Raw genomic sequence first — 27,008 nt, 5'->3', positions numbered from 1 at the left:
TAGTTGCAGCAGGCCAGACCTAGAGCGTGGGGGCTTCAGTAGTTGTGGCTCGTGGGCTGAGTAGTCGTGGCACGCGGGCTCCATGGCACATGGGCTTCAGTAGTTATGATGCGCGGGCTCAGCAGTTGTGGCTCGTGGGCTCGAGCACAGGCTCAGTAGTTGTGGCGCAAGGGCTTAGTTGCTCCACAGCATGTGGGAACTTCCCAGCCCAGGGATCAAACCCGTGTTCCCTGCCTTGGCAGGTGGATTCTTAACTACTGCGCCACCAGGGAAGTCCCTCCATCAGTGTTTTTGTTTGCTTGTTTTTTAAGTCCTTCTATTAATTCTAATGTACAAATGGGGCTGAGAACCATGAGCTGGACTTTGCCTTCTAATTGTTCATAACTTGATACACATAAGCACCATTAAAAAAACATTTTTTTACCTGCATTAACGAAGGCAAAATACAAAAAAAAACCCATAAATTATTTATAATCTGAGTGTTCGGTCAGTAATTCTTGAGAAGCCAAGGAAGCAGGAAGGACTAGAAGAGATGTGTATGGCTTTGCTTCAAAATATTTTTATCTAGCTAGATAACAGTAGTAACACACCTGAAGGAACCAGGGAACACCATCAGAGGTAATGCTCAACTTCTAAGATAGTCCTGGAAACCTCCCATGGACAGGAAGGCACTGTTGGGTGCTGGGCACACTATTTTGAAGAAAGTGAAGTTTATGGTTTAGTGAGGGAGGCGGCTACACTGATAACCAAAACATGCACCAAAGAATGAGTCCAGTTCTCATGTAGTCACACTTCCCAACATCAAGTTCTAATTTACGTGGTATTGTTTAGAAGTGCAGGAAGTGTTTAGAGGTGAAATTGATGGCTGGGATTTACTGCGTCTGGGCAGTTTCTGAAGAGACTCAACCTGGGTTTTCAGGAAGGGGAAAGGGCAATGCAAGTCTGTAAAGCAACCTGAACCATGGCATGGAGTCATCAAGGATTTTCAGAAAGACAGTGAGAGGCTGAAAAAGCAGAGAATTCAGAGATCAAGGCTGCAGCCGCTGGGAGTGTGCAGGCCAAGACAGGCCTTCATAACAAACTGGGAAAAGAGTGTAGAAGTGAGGGAGTGTAGGGTGTCTGAATTTCTTGCCTGAGAGATGAGAATAATGGTGATGCCACTGACTTAGAAGGCAAAGCTTAAGGGGCAACCACGTTTGGAATTGGGGTTTCAGACGAAGGTAGGACATCTAAGGATCAATGATCAGGAGGCAGATGGGTCTGGATTGGAGCTCCAAGACCGCAGCCCAGGTGAATGACCTGGTTATCCACACTCCATATTCCAGGTGTATCCACATTCTTGTAAAATAGTAATAAAACAGAAAACGTACCAGTATTCTCAGGTTTTGGAAGAATAGGAAGCAGTAGACATTGCCTCTCCTCAGCTGACCCCTCATTAGCACAAGGCAACTTTGCTCTCCTGCCCACCAGAAATGAGGACAGATGTCCAAACATGGTCTCTTTTGAACCCACCTTGGTTCCTCCTCCAGGAAGCTTATCTTTTCATGGTTTCCAACTACTGCAGAGGGCGGAGCTGAGGGACAGCGATTGAGTCTTCACACACACATATCTGAGCACACTGCTCCAGGTAGGTATGGGGGAAGGCAGGAGATGGTCAGCTAGTCCTTATACCGCCATCTCTGGGAGAACTGATGCTTACAATTTGCAAGAACAAAGCCATTACAAAAAGGCCCCTGGGGTTTTCTGGGGGAAGTGAACCTAAGTTAGAATAAGCAGAGCCCATACAGACTGACTTCAGGTCTGGAGAGGCGTTTCCATTTTACACAGTGAGAATGATGGTGGTGGTGGTTCTTTGACGTATATCACTTGGGTGTTTCTGGACTTGCCCATATTCAGTGTGGAATAAAGACACACATGCTTGTCACAGGGATTATTTCAAGGAATAGAAGACCGCTAAAAGCAGCGTAAGCAAAAAAGGTTATGGTCTTACCGTAAAGGTACTGGGTTCTCAAGGGGAGGAATTCTAGGGCAGGAGCTAGAAGTGGGAAAGGGAAAGCCAGCCTTCAAGGAAAGTTTGCTGGTGTGTGGCAACTACACAATTCCTCATCCTTGCTTCTCGGTGTACCTGCACCATCCTTTCCTTTCCCACCGGCTTTCTCTTCTTCCTTCTCTTGCACGTGGCCCAACATGGCCACCCCAGCTCAGACTCCACAGGACCCTTTTGCTTAAACACCTGCCACACTTCACTGGTTTCTCTCTCTTCCTTCAACCCTCCCTGTCCCAGTTCTAACTGGCCTAGCTCATGTATTTAAAGAGGTGGCTGGAGAGGAGGCCGTGTGGGCAGGGTTGCACCCCATCGCCAGCCACACGTATCTATCTATCTGCAGGCATCTTAACATCCACCAACAAGTATCAGAGAGTGAAAACCTAACAAGTCCAACCCTACTTCGGCACCAAGTGATTTAGGCAAAAAAGTATCTGCTTTGAATGTAACCAAACAGCAACTCAGACGTTAAGCACAGCAAATTCATCTCTTTGTTCTGCGTTTGTGGTTTCTCTGAAAACAGAATTAAACCAGGCCAAAGAACACAGCCACCTGTGACAGGAGCTAGTCTTTCTAGTGTGCTTAGAACACCCAGGGGCAATGCCATTACAGTGGTCATTTGATGTTTCAAAATTATGTTTTGTTTAGGTTTAAATAGTTTGTTATAAAGATTCTGGAGCTAGGCTGCCTCAGTTTGTAGCCTGGCTCTACTCCTCATCAGCTGTGGGACCTTAGACCAGGGGCTTCCCCAGTCTGTGCCTCAGTTTTCTCATTGTAACTTGGGGTTAATAACAGTACTGGCCCCATAGAGTGATTAGGAGGACTAAGTGTATTAATATCTGTAAAGAGCTTGGAGTGATGCCCAGCAAATAGTATGTGTTCCATAAATGAAACTTATTACTGGCATATTCATTAAGCAAAAACCCACACAATCTTTAAGAGAAGCACTTGATAAAATACTTTAAAAATAAGTTTATTATAACTAATGAATATAAAATCTGACAGATGTTTTCAAATATTTTTGCAAAAAAAGTAAATCCCTCCCTTGTTCCCCCTCCCCACAAGATACAGAGTTAGAACTTGGACAGAGTTTTACATGAAACCTAAACATGAAATTCTCATTTATCAGTTGATCCTTAAAGGCTCCAACACATTATATTCTAAGTAAAGGTCCATTAAAATTAAGGAATCAACAAACCACTGGACACTTGCTTTCTACTGTTGCTTTCTACTGTCATTATGATGCTCATTCAAAATGCTGAAGGACAAGAACAGGTAACATAGGATTGCATGTGACAGGTATTCAAAGTGCATGGATCTATGAGATCACAAACAATGGAGATGAGAATACTGGGGGTAGAATTAAACACTGACTTAAAAAAGCAACCCAAGGAAATCTATGTACATTGTAGCCTTTGGCATCTGGTCTAACATCTTTCTTCTTTATAGAGACATCATTTTGTCCAATCTATTAACCAGATTAAATCAACCTTAACACATGTCTCATCTGACACAGATTGTCCACAGCCAATTTCATATGAGGTAGTTGGGCTGTTTACTGACATTCTAGTGAAAATTGTCATGACACAAAGGGATTCATGCATCAAACATGCCACAGGAGACTGGCTCATTAGCCTTCTGGGAAGCAACAGAATTACTTCTAGATCACCTGTCTTGTCACCACTGACTCCATATACACCTATAAACAGACACAGATACGCAGGAGTCTGTGGATGAGATCAGCTTTGCAAGGGGTATCAACCATTTCAGGGTGGTTTCTGTTTATAAAGTACAGGGAAGAAATACTGATCACACTTTAAAATATATAAAATAGAATGGACAGTGCTTAAAACAAGCAAGATCTGTCGTGTTCTCACATAGCTTAGCTGAAAACATTTGTTCACGCTCAAAGAGAAGTGATTGAAAAGGGTAACCGAAGAATTTTGAAAACTTTTGCTTTGCAGAGTAGTGGTATGTTTTTTCCTTTTAATTTAAAGCTATATAGAAACAGTGGAGAAGAAAGATCAATGCCTGCGTCAACCGTACCGCTGAGGATCGCTTCCAAGTGCCCTGATGCAGCAGCGCAACAAGAAATCATGCAAATGGCTTCTGTACACAGGCTACTGCCTGCGCCAGGATAGGACTGGGGGCATTTCCAGAGGAGGTCTACTGAACAGTATGTTCATGGAATTGCTGAAAGGACCCTAACACCCTTGTAATAGATAAGCAGTCTTAAAATACTATTAGACAGCTAGTGGGTATTTTTGTCATTCTTATGAACCCCTGAGTAAGCAACTGCAGACCACAAAGGGCCGCCCAGAAGCAGAGTGTGTTTCTAAGTAAAGCACTCTATGTGCATGTCACAGGGACACGGGCTGCCGTAGACACTGAAGCTCATGTACAGAGTCCACCAGATCACAAACGGCATGGAAGTCAGCCCCTCCAAGACCAAACATGTTAGCTCAGCTAACAGAACAATGGCTTAAAATGTACTGTACTTATAAATTCTAAATCTAAAAAAATTTTTAAAGGTTGATAGTTCACCTTAAAAAAAGAAATGAAACACAAGGGCAGGGAAGCTGAAGAGTTATAAAACCCATGACTAATTATCAGAAGCAACTGATTTTAATCGATGATTCAGAAATGCACCATCATGTAACCAACTTCTTATAGGACATAGTCGTTTAGTAGAGAAAAACATAAAAAGTGTTGTTTCAGGAAGTTTCCAAAATCACATCGTCTTGTATCGCTCATGACCCTTTGACTCTTCCTACTGACTTAAATGATATTTCTTCATACATATGACTTTCACAATCAGATTAAGTTTCCTTAGTAAGACACCTCTTCCTTCAGCTCTTTTACTTACTTCAAATTTAATAAAGAAGAGTATAATTTATTTATTGGTCCCTACCACATATTTTTCTTAATTAAAAACACTTTTCCGAAAATATAAAGTTGAAAGCATTAACTTTTGATTAATTAATAATCAAAAAGAGGAGACTGCAAACCTTTCCAGCAGCCCTCATCTAATAACAGATCACCTTTCCTAGATGCTACACACCATGTGGTCACCTGCTTTACAGCTACACATGGGAACAGGGGTTCTTTAAGAAGCTCTTGCAGTCTGGGAGGGGAAGAGAATGCCCACTGACTGGGCACCTGACCCCGGCTAGGTCTGCGCCAGATGCTCCACATATGTGCTCGAAGCTGCTGCTGAGGAACGGAGCAGAACAGCTAAGAAAGGGGATGGATTTGGTGCTCTGATGGGGGCACTGTTCGCAATCATTAGTAACAGAAGAGGAGAGAGAAGCAGCAGGGCTCAACTATGGAGTTCAGATATCCCTCATCGTGGAATATGACATTTGGGGAGCATTTATTTTCAGAATGACACACAAATAATGATAACAAGGCACCTGAAGCCACTACTTACACATCCTAACAAACGCTGCCTTTCAAAGTCAATGCCCTGGGGACTGATGTGCTCAACATTCCAAGAGCCCCAGTTCTAGAACTACCTGAGGAGCTGGATCAAGAGGTGATGAGAAAATCATTTCTACCTCAGAGTCACAAGTTGGTTCTTCCCCAAAAGGTATCCCTCTAACTTAACATTTTTGTCAAGATTAAGTATAATGAATCAAATCTGCTTTCAAGGACAAAAAAAATTTGCCATCATTGAAAGGATTTTGTTCAGTTAGACAAATATATATTAATCCCTCCTAAGTGTAAGGGCTGGCTTCTGCTGCGGGGAAGTGCAGACATGATGAAATTATGTGTATGGAAGTGCCTTATAGGAGGTCATCCAAATGCTACTTATTAGTTAGAAGACACATTACCTTTTCTTTTCCTTTAGGATCTCTCTAAAGGTTACTCTAGAAAGGGAATCCTAAAAAACGTTTGAGCAACAAACAAACATACTAGCGTTTTCCTATCTCCTCTCATTGTCAGAGAAAGAAAGCTTAGAGGTCCCAGGAATCTTAGAGGATTATGGAGAGAAAGCCTTATCTTTTCTCTTTGTCCTTGTCTTAGATAGTAAATGTCAATTAGCACACATTATGCCTTTAAATAAAATGGAGAAGCAAATACTGCAGGTCCAGGAGGAAGCTCTGACCGTGCCAAGCGTCAGGCCAAGATGAATTTGTCATCTAATATGAAGTTCAATTTCCAGAGCTTTACGCATCTTAGGTAAACTTAGTATGCTCCAGTGAGGAAAATACCTATCAAAAAACATTACCCCTTCCTGTAGGGTTGGAAAAGTGTTGAGTAGGTAATGCAACTTATTCAAGTTATTCAAGCTACTCTGATCTGGGTTCCCAAAGATCCCAGATAATATGAAACCCTTCTTTCCCAGAAAACTGGGTCATATACACCAAGGCAGTACCAATAGAACCGCGAAATGGCCGCGCCGAGCAGCGTTCTTTCTGTGTGTATTCAAAGCCTTGGTGGAAAATCTGAGGTATTTTCAATGTGCCCACCTCTCTCCCAGAGACCAGACCAGCTCTCCTGAGGTGTCGGGGAGCACCACCACTTGCTCCGAACAGTCGTGCTTCACAACACTTACAATCTCCTGGCAGCATCCCCACCCAATGGCGCAATGTCTAATGTGCATTCATTCAAGGTAAAGCAAAGGCTGGTGGCTTTTTCTTTTTCCCTTTTAGGAGGCTCTGTAAGGGCAGGAAGTCTAACTTATCCCCTAGTCCTGCCATCCTGTTCACACTAGCCAGAGAAGGAGGTCCGCACTAATTACTCGTGGGAATGGGAGAAGACAACATACACACCTTAGCAGCTGCTAACAGCAAGCGCTAAGATACAAAAGAATCAACATCACTTGAGCACCCTTTTTCTCCCTAGCCTTAAAATATTTGATGTTGCTTTTCTAAAGGTTAAGCATTTTCCAGGAGTCCTTACTGAGCACAGTATCTGCTTCGTTAATTTGAGCTACATAAATGCCCATTTGTTTAAAGACAGACAAAAAAAATCAATACCCCTCCCTACATTAATCTCTCACCTAAGGAGAGGGTTCTCTTTGCCCTCGGGACAGCATCACCTGTGCCCCTCAAAGGAACTCACCTTCTACCCGGGGAGCTTCCCTTCCAGCTACTTAAAGCGAGTAGCCCCTGACAGGGAAGGCAGCCATGGCCTCTCCCCGCCGCCCGCTCTTGGCAGCCTGGCCCACTGAGAGACTAGGGCCACAGTCCTGGCGTCACACTCTTCGGGAGAACGCCTACACAAGGTTGCTTTGTGAAAGGCTTAAATCCCACCTTTAAACTGTGACACAGTCCCAGAGCTTCTGAGATAAGATAAGCAGCTGCATTTAGCTTACTCTGCACCACTGGTGATAAAGCCAAGACTGATCAGAGAGCACATTCAGAACAGTGGTCCCTGAAGGCCTGCTGGCTCAATTAAGAAACCTGCTGAGTAAACTTGCTCCATTTCTCATTCTCCCTTTAAATACTTCATTTCAACGATAGCCTCTTCCTCTTTGAAAAAAAAGGACACATCATTTAGTTCATGCAGAAGACTGGGAATTCGGTAAACTAGAATTTAATCTCGTAGCTCTTCAACCCTGTGTGCACAAGAATAACTTGGGAAGTTTATTCAAATTCAAGGTTTATTATCCTGAGTCCCAATCCCACAATTCTGGTTCTTCAGGTCAAGGTAAGGCCTGGGAATTTGCTTTTCAAACAAGCACGCCATGTGATTCTGATGCAGAGGTGGTCCAGTTCACATATGGAAATCACGCGGCTCTTCTATTCAGTGGCTGTGTGACTGAGCAAATCCCTCGACCCATACACCTTACTTTTGAAGTTTAATAATAATCCCTGAATGTCACGGTTTTGCTCTGATGTCCAACTCAGATGATGCCGAGGAAAGCAGGCTGGCCAAGGGTGTGCACTGCACAGGGGTCACCTCAGGTGACCTGTCCCACCCCTCCCATACTGTCCTCCAGCTCGGGGCTGGGACATACCACTCATCTCTTCAGAGCCAGTCTCCTGGCCCATAAACAGGGATGGCACTGCTCGGTCACAACCAACGTCCCGGACACACTGACTACACAGGCTCTTCTGGCCCACAGAGCCACAGAGGAGAGGATTCTTTGCAGGACGTCTAGGAATAGCAAACTCTACATTTCAATAGCTTCAACAAAGGGGCTGAGCTCCCTCTAAATTTTTAGTCTAATTCTAAATTGATTGAAACACTGGCTATGAGTTACAGTCCTTGATAAAAAAATTGCTCATTTTCAGCTTGGGTTTGGGTGGCCCATTAAAACTAAAAGCAAAACACAATACTAACAAATTCATTTGTCAAATCTGCTCTTATAACTCGCTGTTCACGTCTGTGTAACAGCTATGATTTGGTTTCCAGGAGGCCCTTTGAACTGAATATATAGCACCTTGATTTTTAAACACACAAAACATATATGCATTTAAAAAATTATACATAAAAGCACTAGGCTTTGCCTCCTCCTCTCCATCCCCCCAAGTAAGGGATTGGAGAGGACTGAAGCTGCTGCTGGAAATTAAGTAGGGCAACAAAACACTTTAGCGAACTTTATTCCCTGAAGTTAGGAGGCGGCGCTGCCCTGCAGACATCATACCACCTCGTCAGACTCCAGTCCGTGGACCTCATATAAAGTGTCCAGTATCGCCAGCTGCTTTTCCATGGCGGGGAGGTAAAGGCTGAGGTCCCTCTGCATCCCAACACTGAAAGCTGCTTTCTGGTGGTCGCCTTCCTTAATGGTTAATGCAGCCACAAAATCTTCATAGGATGGAGCTGCCCTCAGAGCTAACTGCAAAAGAATTGCCCGTGAGAAGCTGCACCACGGCTCGCTCTCTTGCACATTATACTCATGCACAAGCGCATGCGTGCACACACACTCACACACATACAGAGCTGAGGGGAGCAAGAGTGAAAAAAAAAGGCATACAGCCTTTCAGCTCATGGACTCTAAAATTACGTTTCAAGCACCAAATCACTTTAAGCCTAGAAGAAGCAAGTATGTTCTTGGGCCATCTTGAGGATGCATAATCCCATCAAGTCAGGGAATGCTGAGAGAAACAGTTTGAAAAAAGCTCCTTTCTCATTCACAGTGATCCAGCCTCTTCCGGTTGAGCGCTCAGGATGACCTGCATGCGTGCTGCTACCACAGTCTTTGTCGGCACGTGGCCAGCCTGGCAGGGCGTCTCACCATCCTATTTGTATCTCTCACCTCCACGTACTTTCTTTGCGTGTCTCCTATTTCCCCCTACATGGATATTTCCTTTGTAGTCTTGAATATCTTCTAAAAAGGAAGGGGGTTAACATTTGTTGTCTGCTTGTACACTGATGCTTTAACGTATTTTATCCCAGTTAATCTTTGTAAGAACCCTGTACAATTTACATTCCTATTTGACAGAGAGACATCACACAGCTAGTGAGCGCCAGGGCCGGGATCTGAACTTAGATTCATCTCTATGCTTTTTCAACTACACCACCAACCACACTGCTTCCCTGATGGAAGATTTCCTAAGCTCCTTATAGCTCCCCTCCCTTTGCAGGCCAACTGTTCCCTAAGCTTGCGAAAATCTATCTGGCACCTACTGGCTTGGCTCCGCTGAGTTCTCTGGAGACTTTTTGGAATCTTGAATAATCATTCTGCAGTGGCTTCCTTGAGCTTCCTTATACTGAAAGTCTTTTGAGAATCAACCCTCTCCTTTTTTGCAACTGGAAAGTGACTGGCATTATGCAGTGGTTAAAGCACAGGCGTGGGTGAGGAGACCTGGACTTGAATCCCCAATCTTTTACATATTAGCTTGAGGAATTTAAGCAAGGTGATTAAACTCCTAGAACCTCAGTTTCCTCATCTATAGAAGATGACTGATAGCACTTTCCTTATTTGAGGGATTAATGGGACATGTAGGATGTGTTTATTCCACTGCCTGGCACACAGTGAATACTCAAATAATGATAGGGGTACAGGGAGAGCAGAGAATGAAGGGAAGGCAACTGTCCAAAAATATAATGTGAGAAAGTCTCCCAGAACTGAAGGATATGAGTCTCCAGATTTAAAGACCTATCCAAGTGCTCAGCACAATGAATGATAAAGACCAAAAGGAGAACACAGTGAAATTTTAGAATGTGGGCATAAAGAACAGATCCTAAAAGCATCTAGAAGGAGGTGAGGAACAGTTTATACACAGTGGCACGTTAGATTTTACAACAGTAACACTGGAAGCTGGAGGACATCAGAGGAATGCCTTCAGAGTACTGAGAGAAAATTACTATTAACCTAGAATTCTACACCAGCCAGAGCAACACTCTAGGAAAAAAGGGGCAGAATAAAGACAGTTCCAGGAACTCAAAAATTTACCTCCCTTGCACCCTTTCTTAGGAAGTTACTAGAGTTTGGATACCATCAAAAAAAGGGATTGGATCAAGAAATAGGAAGTCATAGGACTTGGGAAATGGAATTAGGGTGAGGTGGGGATGCAATATAGGAAAACCTGTGAAGAAAAGTCCTAGGGCAATAGCAGTACAACAATTTAGACTGGAAGAAGAGTTTAGAAAGTACTGGAAGGGCACACTCCAAGAAAAAAAATACAGGTAATCTGATACATTCGTGAGTTCAGAATGATGGTGATCTGAGAAATCTGATGGTACGGGGAAAAATGTAAACCTCGTGTAAGAAAGAACGAAAAAAATCACAGAATTCTGGCTCATCATCATCATGTTACCTTGTGATATAATTATATAGGGAAGGTGGAAGCAGGGGAGGTGAGGTAGTGACAGTAAGATCTAAGAGAGCTAATTTCTAACCCATAACAGAAATCAACAGTGATTAACACTGATAAGTCCACAAAGAACAGTAAATCGTTTTAGAACTACAGAGGTATTGGAAGAAATAGTCAAAGCAGTTGAAAGCGGCAGCCTCTTTTAGTGAGTCTGAGAAGTATGGAACAAACTGCTATTTTTTGTTATAACCTTTTTGGACTCTGTGATAAAAAACAAAACAAAACTCTGTGTATATATATTTAAGTAAAAGAAAAAATTTTTAAAGTTTCTCCAGAGTGGAACCCAGGACTACAGATTTCTTAAAGACTCCTAGTGGACTGTGATGCAGCCGAGTCTATCCGGGAAACGATGACAGAACTCAACTGAAGATGAAGGCAAAACGCAGCCACAGAAAGAGGCAGAGCCTAGACTGGCCAGCAGTTCCACAGACGGTAACTGTTTGAAGATAAAAGTTCACTGTTTGTCTGGTAAATAAGTCAAATTCCTTGAGCGTAAAAGCCATTTCCCTGAGCAACCAGGATTAGTTAAATGAATTTGCTCCTGATAATTTTAATTAGCACATTAGAAAACTCAATAAGCTTTCCAAAGTAGGGAAGACTTAGAGAATAACAGGAGAGACACTGAAAGGTAGCTCCTCTACTGAAAAGGCTGTTGCCAAATGCTCAGCATAATCTATTTTCTTAAAAACCAGCAACTTGAAAAACTATTGGCAATAATATCAAGTCTTCAAAATGTTCTTTCTCTATAACTTTGGGTGTATTACCTCACCTCTATGTGTTTCAGGTTTCTTTGTCTATGAGCAGGGAATATAAGAGAACCTACCTCAGAGTTATGAGATTAATAACTTTATGTAAGTAAAGCACTTAAAACAACATCTAGTGCATGGTAAGTGCTCCAATTCTAAGTTGTGGCTGTAGTTTCTTGGTATTAGACATAGCAATTCTACTTCTAGGAACCTATTTTGAGGAAATAACAGTTTTAGTCAAAAATGCATAAAAACAGATGCTGTTCTGTCTGTAAAAACAAATTTAGAAGCAGCTGAAATTTCCAACACAGAGATTTGGGCAAATACATTACGGTACCTCCATACTAGGGAAATATTATGCAGTCCCTAAAAGTAAGTGGGGAAGACTACGGCTAACACTGCTGTTGGATACACAGCAAACTTGTTCCAAGAGTAAATTCTAAGAGTTCACATCACAAGGAGAAACATTTTTTCCTTTCTTTTTTTTGAATTGTATCTATATGAGAAGATGGAGGTTAGCTGAAGCTATTGTGGTAAGCATTTCACAATGCATGTAAATCAAACCACCATGCTGTGCACCTTCAACATACAGTAACGTCTGTCAATTCTTTCTCAATAAAACTAGAAAATATAAAAAATTAAAAAGTGGAGAAAAAGAATACAAAATTATACAACCAGCTAAATGTCAAAAAATTTATATGCATATACAGAGTAGGTATACAAAATAAAGGTAATTATACACATAAAATAGACATGTAAATATAAAAATATAAGTATCTATAAGTAGCTATTTATATAAATATATGAAATGAAATAGAACCATATTGAAGAGAATATGTAAAAGTATATGAAAATAAGAGCTAAGAAGGTAAAACACAAAAATGTTAAAAATCCTTATTGTAGAGTGGTGAGATTATGGACAATTTTAATTTTTACCCTTTCTATTCTTCCATAATTAAAAATTTTTTTTTTTTACAATGAGTCTAAATTACTATATATTGGGAAAAATCCTGTAAGTTAAAATGTTCTTTTAAAGACTCATGCGTATTATAAATTTTGTGCTATAGCTTCATTCTTGTTGGCAACATCTCGGATCATCAATAATATTTCAGGATTAAACTCTGCCTTCTATTCTGAAAAAAAACAACAACCCCAAACCACATTTATGTTTCTTATAAATGGTGCAACTCAGTGTTTTCATGCTCTGTCACCTCACCGAGGGAAGGCGGGTGTGAGGCACCTGTAGGCAATCACAGTATTTACTCAGGGAGACTGATGAATGCAGCAGCACCCTTTGCCTCATTTCTCACTAGCAGTTTCTCAGTTATTCTGTCTTCACTGTGGAGAGCTGTGATGTGTGGGATGGGCACCAGCCTCGGAGACAGCAGATCTGGGTTTAGACCTGGACTCTGCCACTGCCTCACTCTGGGACTGGAACAAACAGTTCTGAACTTGTACAATAGTGGGAGTTAATCCTGAGGATTACCAAAGAGAGTGAACACAGAAGTACCTGGCACAGTGCCTGATGCACAGTAAGCGTCCAACAGCCAAATGGCAACTATTATTATGTTATTAAACACGCACTGAAGGTAAGTGTGAGCAGTCAGTGGCTGCAACTGGTCTGGCTCCTATTCCAGTGAACAGTAGGACACAGAGCTAGTCATCTCTATGCTTTCCAAAATGTTTCATTTTTACTAAAATTTGATTTCTTCCACGGTAAATTCTTCCCACTTTCTTTACCTGCCTCCTAGTAAATCATGACCTGAACGGTTCTTACCTTAGGCAAATGATGTCTCCCATGCTTTAAATTAGTAAAAGACCATCATCTGCAAGGCTCTTTTTAATCCCCCGACCTTCCAAACAACACTCATACTCTATGACATTTCCTACTGTACCACTACATGAGACTCCGCCTTTTCATGGCTGCACCTGACTAAGGCTGACCTCTCCCCAGATGAGAGAATAACAGAGTATTACTGCTGACATAAAGGGGCCATCTTCTCCTTCTATTTCACAAAGCAGGCTAAGTGATTTGTCCGGGGGACTATGATTCTCAGGTGTGTGCTCTTCCTAGGTCACGCAAGGAAGGAAGGAGCGGTAGCTAACAGGAGCCCAAACATATGAATACCAACACGTCCATAAAGAAAATAACTGGGTAAGAAGATATTTCTAGTCCTAGCCACTGGCAATCCAGGTCAGTTAATATTCAAGACAAAATTCAATTTAGGGGAAAAAAACCTGACTAAAATCTGAGAATTAACAGGATTGACTTTAACAGGCAGCAGAGGGAGCTATGGGCTTGAAACCACCACTGGTTTCCCCTCAATGGTGAGCATTTGACAGCTTCCTGCCTATCTCTACACTGACACTCTTTACTACCACATCAGAAGGCAACCACTTCTGAGACAAATCTTCTCAGGGTCACTGGAACTAGATAAGGTGAAGCACATTCTAACAGTCTTTTCTTACTTTTTATTGCCAACATTTCCATACAACAAAGACCTATAGACTTAAATGAAATAAGCAATATTTCGTTCTTATTCTCAAAAACAAACAGAAACACCACACACACAAAGCAAAACAAAACACCTTGCTGTGACCATCAGAACATTAGGAGGCAGAAGGATTACTTACCGCAAAAACCCCTCGAACTACCCAGCCATGGTGTTGCCGTAATGTTTTACCATATGCATTATCTTGAAAAGAAGAAAAACTCCATGAGGAACAATTTCATCAGAATTTGATGTGCTATTTGCATCATGTCCTTTCTAATGTATGTAGTAGCACATTCCTCTTGGTATTAGAAACTGATAAAAAAAAGCTGAATTATGAGATTATGCACCCCAAAAGTCTTGAGTAGGAAAAAAGCCTACAGAGGTTTTTTTTTAAGGAAAAATTGGTATTTCCACTCTTACCCTGTGTCATATCTCAACTTCAGCTTATTATCATGGTTGGAAAATTCAATACATATAAGGAAGTAAAGAGGGAGGAAAAGATACTGTAATATAGAGACTAAATACAATTTAAAATACACTATAAAAATATAAAAATGCAGTTCTTTGAAATGTTGTGTGATCCTGAGCCAGTCCCTTAGCTGACCTCTCTAACCATCTGTTTCCCCCTTTGTAAAATGAACTCTAAGGTTCTCTTCAATTCTAACATTCTATTCTGGGATGTCAAATGCTTGTCCTAGATGTCCCTATGACCCTGGATATACAGTTTTAAAGCGAGAAACCTTTAAAACTATTATGGAAAGAACAGCTTGAAGTTATTAAGGTAGATATAATGTATATGGTGAGGCCTATTGATAAAAGTCATTCACATTCTAGACTTTAAAGATAAAAACCTATTATTTTTGTCCCAGTGAGTTTTTTAAAAGGAGATTTAAAAACTGCTACATAATAATTTTAATTACCAAAAAAAAATCTCGAGAACAAGATGACTGTATTTTATGCAAGGGATGTGTTCCTGAAGGCTTTGAATAATTCAATACATGCAAAATTCAAAACTGATTTTTCCACAGGAATAAATGCGCTCTCAGGAGGGCACAGCTCTGCATCACCACAGTGCATTTTTATTTCAATGCTCCATTTTATTTTCTCAGCATCATCTCCAGTGGTCTACAGAGTCCTCACACTCCTAAATTACAGCACAGAGTATCATAGGGGTTGTTCGACCTTCTTTATCATGTTTTACCACATCTAAATTTTATTCCAAACTTATTTATTTTCATGGGCTAGTTTCAACACTAGTACAAGCACCACCATCAACCATTTAATCAATGCTTGGGCGACACTGTAATAGGATATAAAGACATTTTAAATTATAACAAGAGCAGATGTTAAAATAACAACAAAAAAAGACACCAAATCCACAACCACAGGCTCCTATGCAGTAAAAAGCAGTGCGGTTCACAGAATACTGCCAAAGAACATCAGGTATCTGCATTTTACTGGGCAAAACAGCACTGCCATGTGGCTGTAGCTTGAACACTTTACAATTTATTCAAGCTCTCTAGCTTTGAAATGATGTAATTCTTGTCAATTTCTATTTTTAAAATTTGGGTGAGGCTTTATTAATACTTTTAGCATACCATGTATCAATTTTACATAATTCAAGTTTGCATAAAATACATTATATTTTGTATAAAAGAAGACTGTACGTTTGAATTCTAACAGCAGATTTCGCTGGCTATCTCAAGTTTTAGGAATGGGTTGAAATGCCAGCATCCAGTGTGGTGAAGCTAAAGCAGAAATGATAAAAATCAATAAATTCAAGGGCACAAAGGACTCTTAGAAATAGCCTAAAGGAGAACTCGAGATTAAATTCAATCTTTTTCTTAGGAGAGCAGTCTGTAGGCTAAGACAGTGTCAAAGATACAAGTCTTCAATGTAAGCCACACTTAAAACCTATCTGATTCTCTAAGGGGACAGATGTTATCAGGGACATTTTAGATGGTATCTAAGACCTTAGTGAAGAAAGGGTTGCTAGCATACAGGTGCAGACGGGCAGGAAATACTAGGCACAGCCCCCGCAGTAAATCAGTAAGACGGTCAAATTTCTAACCGTCTAAGGAGCCATCTGGGCTGGTAAGAAGGTGTACAGTCCATGGAAAACATCCTGAGGTGAGTCACAGACGTATAGTGGGAACACTTTCTTTCTTGTGATCCGAATCCACGTAAGGTATTAAATGCCATTAGAAATCAGTAGATGAAATTTAGTGCCATTACAATCTGCTCGTAGACATCTGTGATGGGAACAGCTGCTCCATTCAGCAAGAACTTAGTGCGAGTCTACCACTGCCCCTTACTAAGTGCAAGGCAGCAGGGATCACTGGGTGCTTTAAACTCAGTCCCTTGCCCTCAGGAAGTTCATGGGTTTATAAGAGAGCCAGCCTTTAACAAATCATCGTTATGCAAATTGCCGACTGCTGTAACAGAGATCTCTATCCAGTGCTACAGGAAAAGAGAGATGAATCCAGCCTGGGAGCAAGTGCACAGAAAGAATTCTCCAAAGGAGTCTCAAAGGCTGGGTAGGGCAGAGAGTAGGGTGGTACCTGGGGCTGCAGACAGAGAAAGCTACATGCAGTTGTGAGAGATGGTGGCATGAAGGGGGAACAGTCCAGTAGGGCTGCAGATCACTGGGGCTGGGGCCAAACTGTGAGGACCTTTTTTATGCCGTGTCAAGGATTCTAAACTTCCCACCTGAGGCACCGTGGTAGTTTAAAATAACACTTACTGCTTTTTTTCTGATTTCACAAGTAATGTTCAGGAAAATGCAAAAAGGGAAGAACTAAAGAAACCTATAATCATGCCTCCCAGAGGTAACCACAGAGGGCATTCTGGAGGTATATTCTCTTAAGTCTTTTCTCCTATACAGACAGTATTATTTTCTTCTACTAACAGTCACGATCATTCTGATTTGGAATTGTGGGAGGGAAGTAAAAGGAGATCAGTATTTCTTTACGGTATGCAGCAAACGCAGCTGACCGCTGTCCTGGTCCCTGAGCCTTCGGCTCCAGAGTTCACCTGGCAGACAAACTGCCTGTTTATAAGGGCTCTGGATCCAGTGCTATCCCAACCTCAGGGGCCTTATACCTTTCCTACACTTTGCCTGTGAAGTCAACCACTCAAAAAAGCCCAGAAAACCTTCTCCATGCTCCCTTCTATGGGACAGCAAGAAAACAAGGATGCTGTGAGTCCAAGTAAGAGGGGCAGGCTGGTCTAAGGAAGGGAGGGTGTTTGTACAGCAACACGATCTGTGTCTCCCCCCAGCCCTTCTAGAGAAGGCAGTTGTTCCTTGCTGTGCCTGCATCTTGCCAGAGAAGAGTCCCACTGGGCAAAATGTGGGCCAGTAAGTCTAATGGGAGAAGAGGGAGGCAGAGAATTTAGGCTAGGTCCTGACTCAGGCCTAGGAAGACCACCTCCACAATTGAATACCAACAAATAAAATAAAACTCATAAATGAAAAGGACTTGCCCCAAGTCTTTAGCTGACTTCTAGGGCTGCAAATATCCCTGCCATGTGAGGCTGCATTAAATTAGGATGAAGTCTAAGCATTGACCTATTTTGGTTACCCAGAGAAGATTAGATAATGAAATACATTAATCTTCACTATAATACCCATTCATTATCATAATGCATGTTCTATAATCTGGAAGTATTTTTGGCCTCTGAAAGACATAAATGATTCCCTTCTCCCAGTTCTCTGAAATCTGTCAGTTCCTTAGAAACTGAGGCAAAATTTCTAAGTAGGAAGTGTTGACAATCACCTTGCCCAATTCTCTTCCTCTTACAGATGAAAAAATAGAAGACCCAGAGAGAGAGTTACCTGCCCAAGGTCACAAAGCTAAAAGCAATGAGAACTTGGGGCATTCTTGTCACATTAAACCATTTTGACAAAACTAATGTTTATTCTTTGTGATAAAACAAAATAATGAAAATGAAAAACGTGCCTTTTCCCAGCCACATCTTGAAAAAATTGGAACCTTATTCTATTCATAAAGATGCAGATTTGACTTCTTTAATGGTTAGTCAAAAACTTTCTATGAGGTATTTAGAGATTATGCCTCAACCTATCATAGCATCTGAACAAGAACTACCTTTCCATTACTGTTGGTGGATAGCTATTCTGTCCAGGAACAGAATATATGAGAGTGTTTCTCTATTGTAAATCTATAATTAGTGAGAATTTGCAAAGTTACTTTGGGTTGTAGAGAGGGCAAAGGAGAAATGCAAATCTAAGTCTTAGGAGACAGCTTGAGAAGTAGACAAGCAAAGCCAGAAAAGGTGAAATCCATCATTCACTGAGCTCAGGAAGTGACAATCATCTCAGTTCTGCAAATGAGCTAAACTAGGAAGTCCTTAGGCAAGAATCACGAACAAAGAAAGGTTTGAAAGTGAATAAGCAGTGAATAAATCTGAAAATACTGAGTGAAAAAGGAAGAATGTGTATAATGTGACACCATGTACATGAGTTTAAAACATGCAATACATTACTAGATACTGTTTGTGGACACATAAATATATAGTAAAAGTATAAAAACATTCATTATATAACGATAAACTGCAAATTCTGGATGAAGATCTTCTCTGGAAGTAATGGGGTTATGAGGTAGTAGATGGTACTGTATTTACCTATTTGGTCAAATGATAAATATTTGATATAATTTAAAAAAACCTACTACTAGGAAAGTACCCCCAAGTTCTTTACAGTGACTAAGCTTTGGGCAAAATGAATTGTATGGAGAAAAGCCAACTCAATAACCAGTTGACAGAGATGGAACAAGTACCCAGAGACATCCTTTGTTACCTTCAGGCACCATCGAGAAGAAAACTTGTACTGTAAGCCAATTCTGCCATTAGAAGCACATGCTGTTAAGAGTTCTGGAAAGGGCATGACTTGATTCACATTCCCTGGTACTTTCAGAATAATTAGTCAAGTTATGATTTGATGTCAAATATCTGATTATGAGTTCTAACTTCATCTCTCTCATATAGCTCTCCTTGTTTGTGAAAGCCTTTCATATTAAATGCATAAGTGAGCCTCCTCTACCTTTTTTTTTCCTCCTATCCTGTGCTACAGATCTTGGTTAGGTTAATGTTTACCTGACATTTACGGAATCATTCCGAGGTGAGGGATGTGGCAATATGCTATCCCACTGAGGGAATAGTGCAGAACACATAATATTTAGTACAATGGTGCATGAAATGGCAGAGCAACTTTTCTTCATTTCACTTACAAAGATGCTTTCCAAAGCCTCTTCTTGATGTGGCATCTGTGAATGGAGGGGCTCAGCTACAGGGTGGGCCATTAAACACATTTGCCTTGTGTACCCAACTCTTTCCTTAGAGTGATCTCTAGAGAATGTCAGAGGACACTAGAGTTCAGAGCAGCTCTTGGCATGAGACCACCCAAAATATTCCACTCTGATCATCATTATGGGGAATTCAGGTGATGGCTCAAATGCAAAAGGGGGCAGTATAAAGCCCAAGGCCTCCTTCCGATTGCTGAAAACTCATTCTAGGTCACAGAACTGCAGCAATACAATGACTATACATGCATTTTCCAGAGAGTTAATAGATGTCAAGGCTTCCGTTGTGTCATTTAGGACTGTTACATATCATCTCCCATTTTCAAAGCCACTAAGACTATCCAAAATTATGAGCAGTTACCTCAAAACCTTTCTTAAGCAGTGTTTTCAAATTTGGGAGTGTCCTTATTTTATCCCTACTAATTGTCTTGCTGTTCCTAGGTTAAGAAAAGTTTTCAGCCATTGGGTAACCAGCCAATTATCATGAAAAGGAGGCAAAATTAACTGATGCTATGGGTAACTAATTTCAGTACTTTTATTCCTGCTTATTTAATAATCACTTAGATGCAGTCAAAATTCCCAAATAACCAAATGTAGCCTAGTGACAGGTGAGCTTCAACATCCCAGCTCTAGATGAACGGGTCTCACACTTGAGCATGGATTAGAATCACTTGCATGACTTGTGAACACACGCATTTGCTGGGCCCCACCTTGGGAGTTTCTGAGTCAGCAGGTGTCAGGTGGGACCCAGTAGTCTGCATTTCTAGTAAGTCTCCAGGTGATGAAGATGTTGCTGTCCTTGGACCACTTTGAGAACCACTGATCTAGATCTGAGACCCTAGGGAAAGTACTCATCCTCTCTAAACCTCAGTTTACTTGCTGTAAAAGGGGAGTACTCAGAAGATTAAATAAAATGTTTATGGAGAACCTAGTGTTATGCCAACACTGGGTGCTCTATAAATGGTAGCTGTTATTACAATAACTCAATTTCAGAATAAAAAATGCAAGCTAATTTGCCTATATGTGGCATATAAATTGCACATACCCACTCTTTTACTTACATACCTAAACTATCTCATTTTAGACAAAATATCACTTCTGCTTATAAAGCCTGTGATTTCAAAATGAGAAAAAAGCCAGCAATCCAGAAGAAATAGGCAACAAGCAGCCTGTGGGTTCTGCATAGTTAATGTGTAAACAGTTCTCATAAATCTCTCTTATTTGCTTGCACAGAACTTGTTGTGTCTGTGTTTAGAGGGAAGGGGGCTGGTTAGGGGAGCTTCATCTCTCCACATTGCACAGCAGCAGGAAACTAGGGATCCCGGTAAGCAAAGATGATTTAAATCATGAAGACCTCTGAAATAATCCTGAGCATCAAGGATGAAAATCTCAAATTTATGGTCCCTTTTCCTTTCCACTGAAAACAGTCCAGCAGGGAAGAAAAGGAAGGAAAAGCTGAGATTGGCTGTGATTATTTCAGTTTTGAAGCAGCATTTGCCCTTCAAGTCTCCTCTCTCTTCATAAAGTCAACATCTCTAGGCCCAGCTTTCAAATCAAGTAAAAGATAGGGGAGGAAAGGGGGCAGAATTAGGGATGGGGGCAGGGCAGAAAGGGTATATCCTCAACTGTCTCTCCACCTCCAAGGGGCAAAGCTTTTCTTTTCACTTGCTGTGTCCGGTAAACAGCTGGGTTCTCCTCTATCCCAGCTCCAGCAGAGGGGTAATGAGATTAGCATTCCCCACTTGCCCTCACACAGCCAGCCATCAGAAAACAGTAGCATCCTGTGATGTGTGGAGTCCACCACGCACACAGTGCTGAATCCCATATCTTCTGCATTTCCTGCAGGTGGTGGAGTCTTCCTACCAGTGTGAAGCTTCCATACTAAGAAGTCAGCCTGGAGAGAAATTTCAGGCTTGGCAGCTGAGCTTGGTAACTTTCCATTTGTGATTTGGGACAAATAAGTCCCATTTTCTGGTAGGTTATCAACTTTGTATATGTCATGATGATGAGAATATAAACAACAATAGAAGCTAACCTCTATTAAGTGCTTATTATGTACCAAATTTCTAATCTTTTCACATGCATAAACCTATTTAATCTTTACAACAATCTTATTAGGGAAATCAAGTCATCATTCCCATTTTACAGATGAGGAAACTGAGGCACACAAAGGTTAAGTAAATTGCCTAAGGGCACCTATCCAGAAAGCCCATGATCTTAATCACGCCACAAAGTCATCAAGTTTGATAGAGACTGGTTAGGGAGTCCTAATAGTCATGGTGAATATATTTTTAATACTGAAATCAGGACACTTAGGGGAGGATATAACTGAGACAGTCCTGGAAATTCAAGGATGTATGAGAAACCCCAAAATGCAGGTAGCTCAGGGACGGTGGAGAAGACCTTCTGTGGGAGAAATGAGGACCTTACAGCTGAGGATCCCAAAATGACCCTGCTTCAGATCCTTTGTGGTCTTAGCGTGTCTTTTGATCTTTCAGAATTTCAGTTACCTAACCTGTAAAAATGGACTGATGTGAGGACTAGGTTGTCTAAATTTTTTATACAGTGTTACAGAAATATCAGCTTTTATTGTTTCACGGCACATCGGCAAGTTTCTATACAGGGAGGCCTGGGAAAATCACACAGGGGCAGGATCCCTCAAGACTCATGACCCAAAGGGAGGACTAACAAAAGGAAGAACTCACCCCTGACATTGATAAAATGCTGTGTGAACACTGGCTCCTCCTCCCCAGCAGAAGTATCTAACTCATTCATTTCATTATTTATAATCATGACTGCCTAGAGCCTGACCATGTGCTTGTCTACATCATAATAATACAGGGCTTCAAAGTAATATGGAAATCTCACTCCCATCTGCTCACCTCAATGCCCATCCTGGAAGGATTTCCTAGAGACCAAGATTGAGAGTTTAGCCAGTCTGTTAGTGGCACTATGAGGATGCTTCCAAGTCTTCAATGTTTTCCAAAAGTGGTCCGATAGGTGCATTGATCCACCCATCTATCCACCCACCCATCCAATGTTTATTAAGTACCTACAATGTTCCAGTCACTGCATTAAGATGCTGGAGATGTCGGACGATCTCCTTTGACCAAGGCCTTCATCCGAATCTCAACTACCACCACAAAAATGGGGCACATAGGGCACTTGAGGAATACAAGATGATGACCAGCCCTTCATCTTACTTCAGAGCAAATCCTAGGGTTCCCCACACCCTCCCTTTTATGGTCTCCAAAACTAGCTTCCCTCTGGATACGGATTTTAGGAAACTACACAGTTATCTCAAGATTCATTTAGGAAGAACTGGCTTCTTAAAAATATTAGGTTTTCCTATTAAGATTAAAAGATGGCTCTCTATTAATTTAGCTCTTCTTTAAGATATACTGATTTTTAATAAGTTAGATCTAGACTACCAGGTCACTATCTCGAGTTCTTTTTTAACAAAGCATATAAGAAACAAACAATTAATAATGAAATAGAAAAATACCAAAATCAGATCTTGAAAAGCACACCCTATCTCCTCCTCCAGGAGTCTCCATTCCACATCCTATTCAATTAATCAACCAAAATGTAAATAACACTTACTCAGGGCTGTCTGGATGTCCTTTTCTCCATTTTTCACTTCTGTCAAAAATCCCTTCAAAAATTTGAGACCTCTAAAACAAAAAAGAGGAAGAAATATTATTTTCAAAGTTCACTTATGTTGAACGGGTATGAATAAATGGCAGACATCAGCTTCTTTTTCAGTAGTATCTTGGGCACAGCAATAAACAAGTCAAGTCACATGGCAGTCCTTTCTAAGTTTCTTCCCTGTGATTTCCCTTTAGCTTGCCCTAGACGCTTCTTATCTGAAATACCTACACAGTGGTTTTCAAAATGTGGTCCCAGGACCAGCAGCTTCAGCATCACCTGGGAACTTGTTAGAAATGCAAATTCTGGAGCTCCCCTCCAGACTTACTGAATCAGAAATTGGGTTTTGGGTGGAGCAATCTGTGTTTTTTAATAAGCCCTCCAGGTGAATCTGATGCCATTACAGTTTGCGATCCACTGACTTAAAGACAAACCAATCGGCTTTACTGTCCTTTATGATTCCTATCTTATATATTCTATTAATATTAACAATGTTTATCACTATCAAGACAGAGGCAAAAAAAAGTCGATATTCTATTCTTCAGGCCTTCTAGAAAAGGCTATACATGGGTTACAGCTTTCACTCAGAAGTAGCCTCTTTTGCATAACAATTTTTTTTGGTAGGGGTAACATTTCAACTAAGCTGGATTTCAACTGCTGCCCCACCCCAGTTGCCTCACCTCTTCAGCCACAGGAGGGCTTCTGTAGCTGAGTTCCTAACCTGGGCTACATCGGCCTCCACTTCATGCAGCACTATCTTCTGGAGTGTGGTAAACTCTTCTTTGTTGGTTATATACTTCTGATTTACTTTCTGCAGGAGAAGCAGGGAAATAACCTAAGTTAAAAGTGCTAAAGCTATCAAGCAAGTCAGTTTACTGTTGAGACCTAACTTTGTCAACCAGGCCTCTAAGAAATCAAAATGAATTAAGCCTCTCTTACCTTCGTCCTTATGCTTTCCAAGTAATCTGTTTTATTTGTTTGAGGATTCTTATTAGGCTTAAGCTAGAATTAAATAGTTTCAGGGTTTTAAAGTACTGTTTTTAAAGTATTTTTTCCTCTGAGAAAGGTTCTTACAGCTGGCCTATACTTTTCATCCCGAGTATAAAACTCAACAATCATTTGTTTCTGAATGAGATTTCATGCAGCTACTCCCTCCAAATATACAGTCTCCACGGAGACAAGCCAGTATATTCACCTTAATATTTCCAACTAGATCCATTTTAACAGGAGCAAACACTGTAGGGCCAAGTTTGTCTAGAAGAAAAGATTGAAAACATCTTTGAAAATGCAATTTTTTCAAGTGGAAAATATTTTTTATAGTAGCAATGAATTTAACAGCCCCCCCCCCCCCCCGCCAAACTTTTATTTTTTGCTTTTAAATCATTTTCTAAACATAAGCTTCAAAGGTTCCTGGCACACTGTCATTGCTTTTTTCTACTTCACTGCTCTGAAGTGAGTAACTATAATAAGGGCCTAAGGGCAGGTGAGGATAACCTTGTAAGTTTAGAATGCGCATTGTAATCCTTAGGGCTGCACTGTCCAATACGGTAGCCAGTAGATGTGTGGCTATTGAGCTCTTGGAATGTACCGATTCCAAACTGAAATATGCCATAAGTATAAATATATACCAGATTTCAAAGACTCAGTACCAAAAAAAGAATGCCAAATATCTCAATAATGATTCTTTTATATTGATTCCATGTTCAGATGATATATTGTATATACCAAGTTAGATAAAATACATTATTAAAATTAGTTTTATCTGTTTTGCTTTACAATTTTAATATTCTTGCCAGAAAATATAAAATTATATATGTAGTCTGAATATTTCTGTTGGATAAGAGCAACTAAAAATAGTAACACAAAGGGGTATAGCCAAAAAGCCAAAAGAGAAAATATAATAAAATTCTAAAAAATACTTGACTCATCCAAAAGAAAGGCAGGAACAAAGATAGGTAGCTAAAAAGCTAAAAGAGGAAATAAAACAGAATACAAAAAAATAATTGATTAATTGGGTGGAAATCAAGAAAGGAGTAAACAAGGAAGAACACATGAGACAAACAGACAATAAGTAGCAAGATGGTAGAAACAGACAGCAAGATAGCAGGCTTAAATTCATCCAAACAATGTAATTTATTACACTGAGTACAAGAAAAAAACATGATAATTTCAATAAACACAGAAAAATATATTTTATAAATTAACTCATTCATGATTGTAAAAAACAACTCAATGTACAAGTCAATTGTATCTATATGCTATTAATAAACAACTGGAAAATGAAATACTTTTCATGATAGCATAAAAAAACATAAAATTCTAAAAGTTATTCCTAACAAAAGATGTGTAAGACCTTTACACGATACAAAACATTGTGAAAATAAAGACCTAAGTAAATGAGAGATACAGCACATTCATGGATTAGAAGACTCAATGTTGTTTAAGATGCCAATTTCCTACTAATTGGTTTACAGTTTCAATGTAATCCTAATCAAAATCCCAACAGGATTTTTTTTTTTTAGAGAAATAGTAAGAAAATCACATATGTTTATTGAAAGGTTTTCAAGATTCATTACTTCAAAAAAAAAATCACAATGGGACACATAGAACAAGCTCTCTTTTGTGTCTTATATAATACAGTATGTCTTATTCAGAAATGCCTCTATCTATTCAAAACAATCAGTTGGTAGTACTTATGTTTTACTTACTCTCACTAAGTTTTGAGTGGTTTACTGGCTTAGTACAGAAAACCAGCACATTTATCAGAATACTGCATTTTACTATCTTACTCCTTTTTTTATTCCTAAACCATAGTCGTTTTCTGTTTCTGTGTATGTTTGGGATATATGTAATGAGATTTATTTTCATTTATACAGAGAAATATTTATGATTTCTCTGATTTTAAGGTTTAAGACTTAAGACTCCTGGCATCTTCATGATAAGAGGGATAACTTGTATTATTGGCCATAACTACTGGGTAGGATGGAATTGGAGTTACCTTGTAGCTCTTCCATCAGACTGCTATTCTATCCTGCCTCCTACTGTCATACATGCTTATCAAAGAACGTATGGTCCCAGGAATCCTACAGGAAAAAAAAATCCCCTTCAACCTCTAGTCCCAGTGTGTATATAGACTCTCCTTTCTTTGGCCAACTGGACCACGTGGAAGCCACCTGCATGCCCCCCTACTCTGTGGGCTCCACTTTGTCCTTGCTTATCCTATCCAGGAGAGTGAAGAGGAGTCATGGAAGGAGGATGGGAACTTTGATACCCTCCACACATCTTTGGAAAGGTCCACTCTAGTACACTGACCCCTGGATACGGTCTTAGTTTTTCTCCTTGATCTGTATCAGGGCTCTTCTTCCTCTCTGGGGTTGAATTAGTGGGATGGGCAGCTTTGCTTTTTCCCTTAAAGTAATGGGAAGCATGCATGGCCCATGATTCTCCCCCCCCCACCCCGTCACACACTGTATTTTATTTTTACAAGAGATAAATAAACTGACACCAAGCATTGTAAATGGATGACCACAACAAAAGCAACAATGATTGCAATTACCAAACATGAAACACACTCATACTATGTCATAATATTGACATTCATTTTAACAGCTAAAATTTATATGGACATGCAAAGGACCTAGAATTGCCAAAACATCTTGAAAAAGAAGAACAAAACTGGAAGAATACATTATCTGATTGCAAGCCTTACACAGTAATTAAGATACTATAATACTAGGATGAGGAAAAAAAACAGATGGTTGAAACAAAAGAGAGTCCAGAAATAGACCCACACTTATAGGGTCAACTGGTTTTCAAAGTGCTGCCAAGGTAATATAAAAGGGTAAAAAGATACTTTTTCAACAAATGGTTCTTGAACAACCAGATAAAGGAAAAAAAAAAAAAAAAAAAGAAGGAATCTCAACCCTTACCTCACACCACATAAAAAACTGATTCCAAGATGGATCACAGATGTAAACTTAAAATCAAAA

The 27,008-nt window shown here is 40.3% G+C and overlaps 1 protein-coding gene across 7 annotated transcripts in view; it reads right to left on the bottom strand.

The window, feature by feature from the left end:
* Positions 1-27,008, bottom strand: part of PLEKHA8 (pleckstrin homology domain containing A8) — a 110,110-nt gene that overhangs the window by 36,435 nt on the left and 46,667 nt on the right. For 2 of the 7 annotated variants that reach the window (XM_079931441.1, XM_079931442.1), the window contains exons 10-14: positions 24,215-24,273; positions 23,700-23,830; positions 22,975-23,045; positions 14,193-14,254; positions 1,469-8,831 (exon numbers count right to left, since the gene is read on the bottom strand). In XM_079931441.1, the coding sequence (XP_079787567.1) occupies positions 8,634-8,831; positions 14,193-14,254; positions 22,975-23,045; positions 23,700-23,830; positions 24,215-24,273 (521 nt within the window). In that variant the 3' untranslated portion in view covers positions 1,469-8,633. Of the gene's footprint in view, positions 1-1,468; positions 9,324-14,192; positions 14,255-20,420; positions 21,887-22,974; positions 23,046-23,699; positions 23,831-24,214; positions 24,274-27,008 lie in introns of those variants that run through there. The other 5 variants (XM_079931445.1, XM_079931446.1, XM_079931443.1 and 2 more) reach the window with 4 other exon arrangements.

The sequence above is a fragment of the Stenella coeruleoalba genome (genome assembly GCF_951394435.1).
Source record: "Stenella coeruleoalba genome assembly, chromosome: 9".
NCBI classification, from domain to species: Eukaryota; Metazoa; Chordata; class Mammalia; order Artiodactyla; family Delphinidae; genus Stenella; species Stenella coeruleoalba.
The sequence above is the reverse complement of the archived record's forward strand: the minus strand, read 5'-3'. Positions and strand labels throughout refer to the sequence as shown.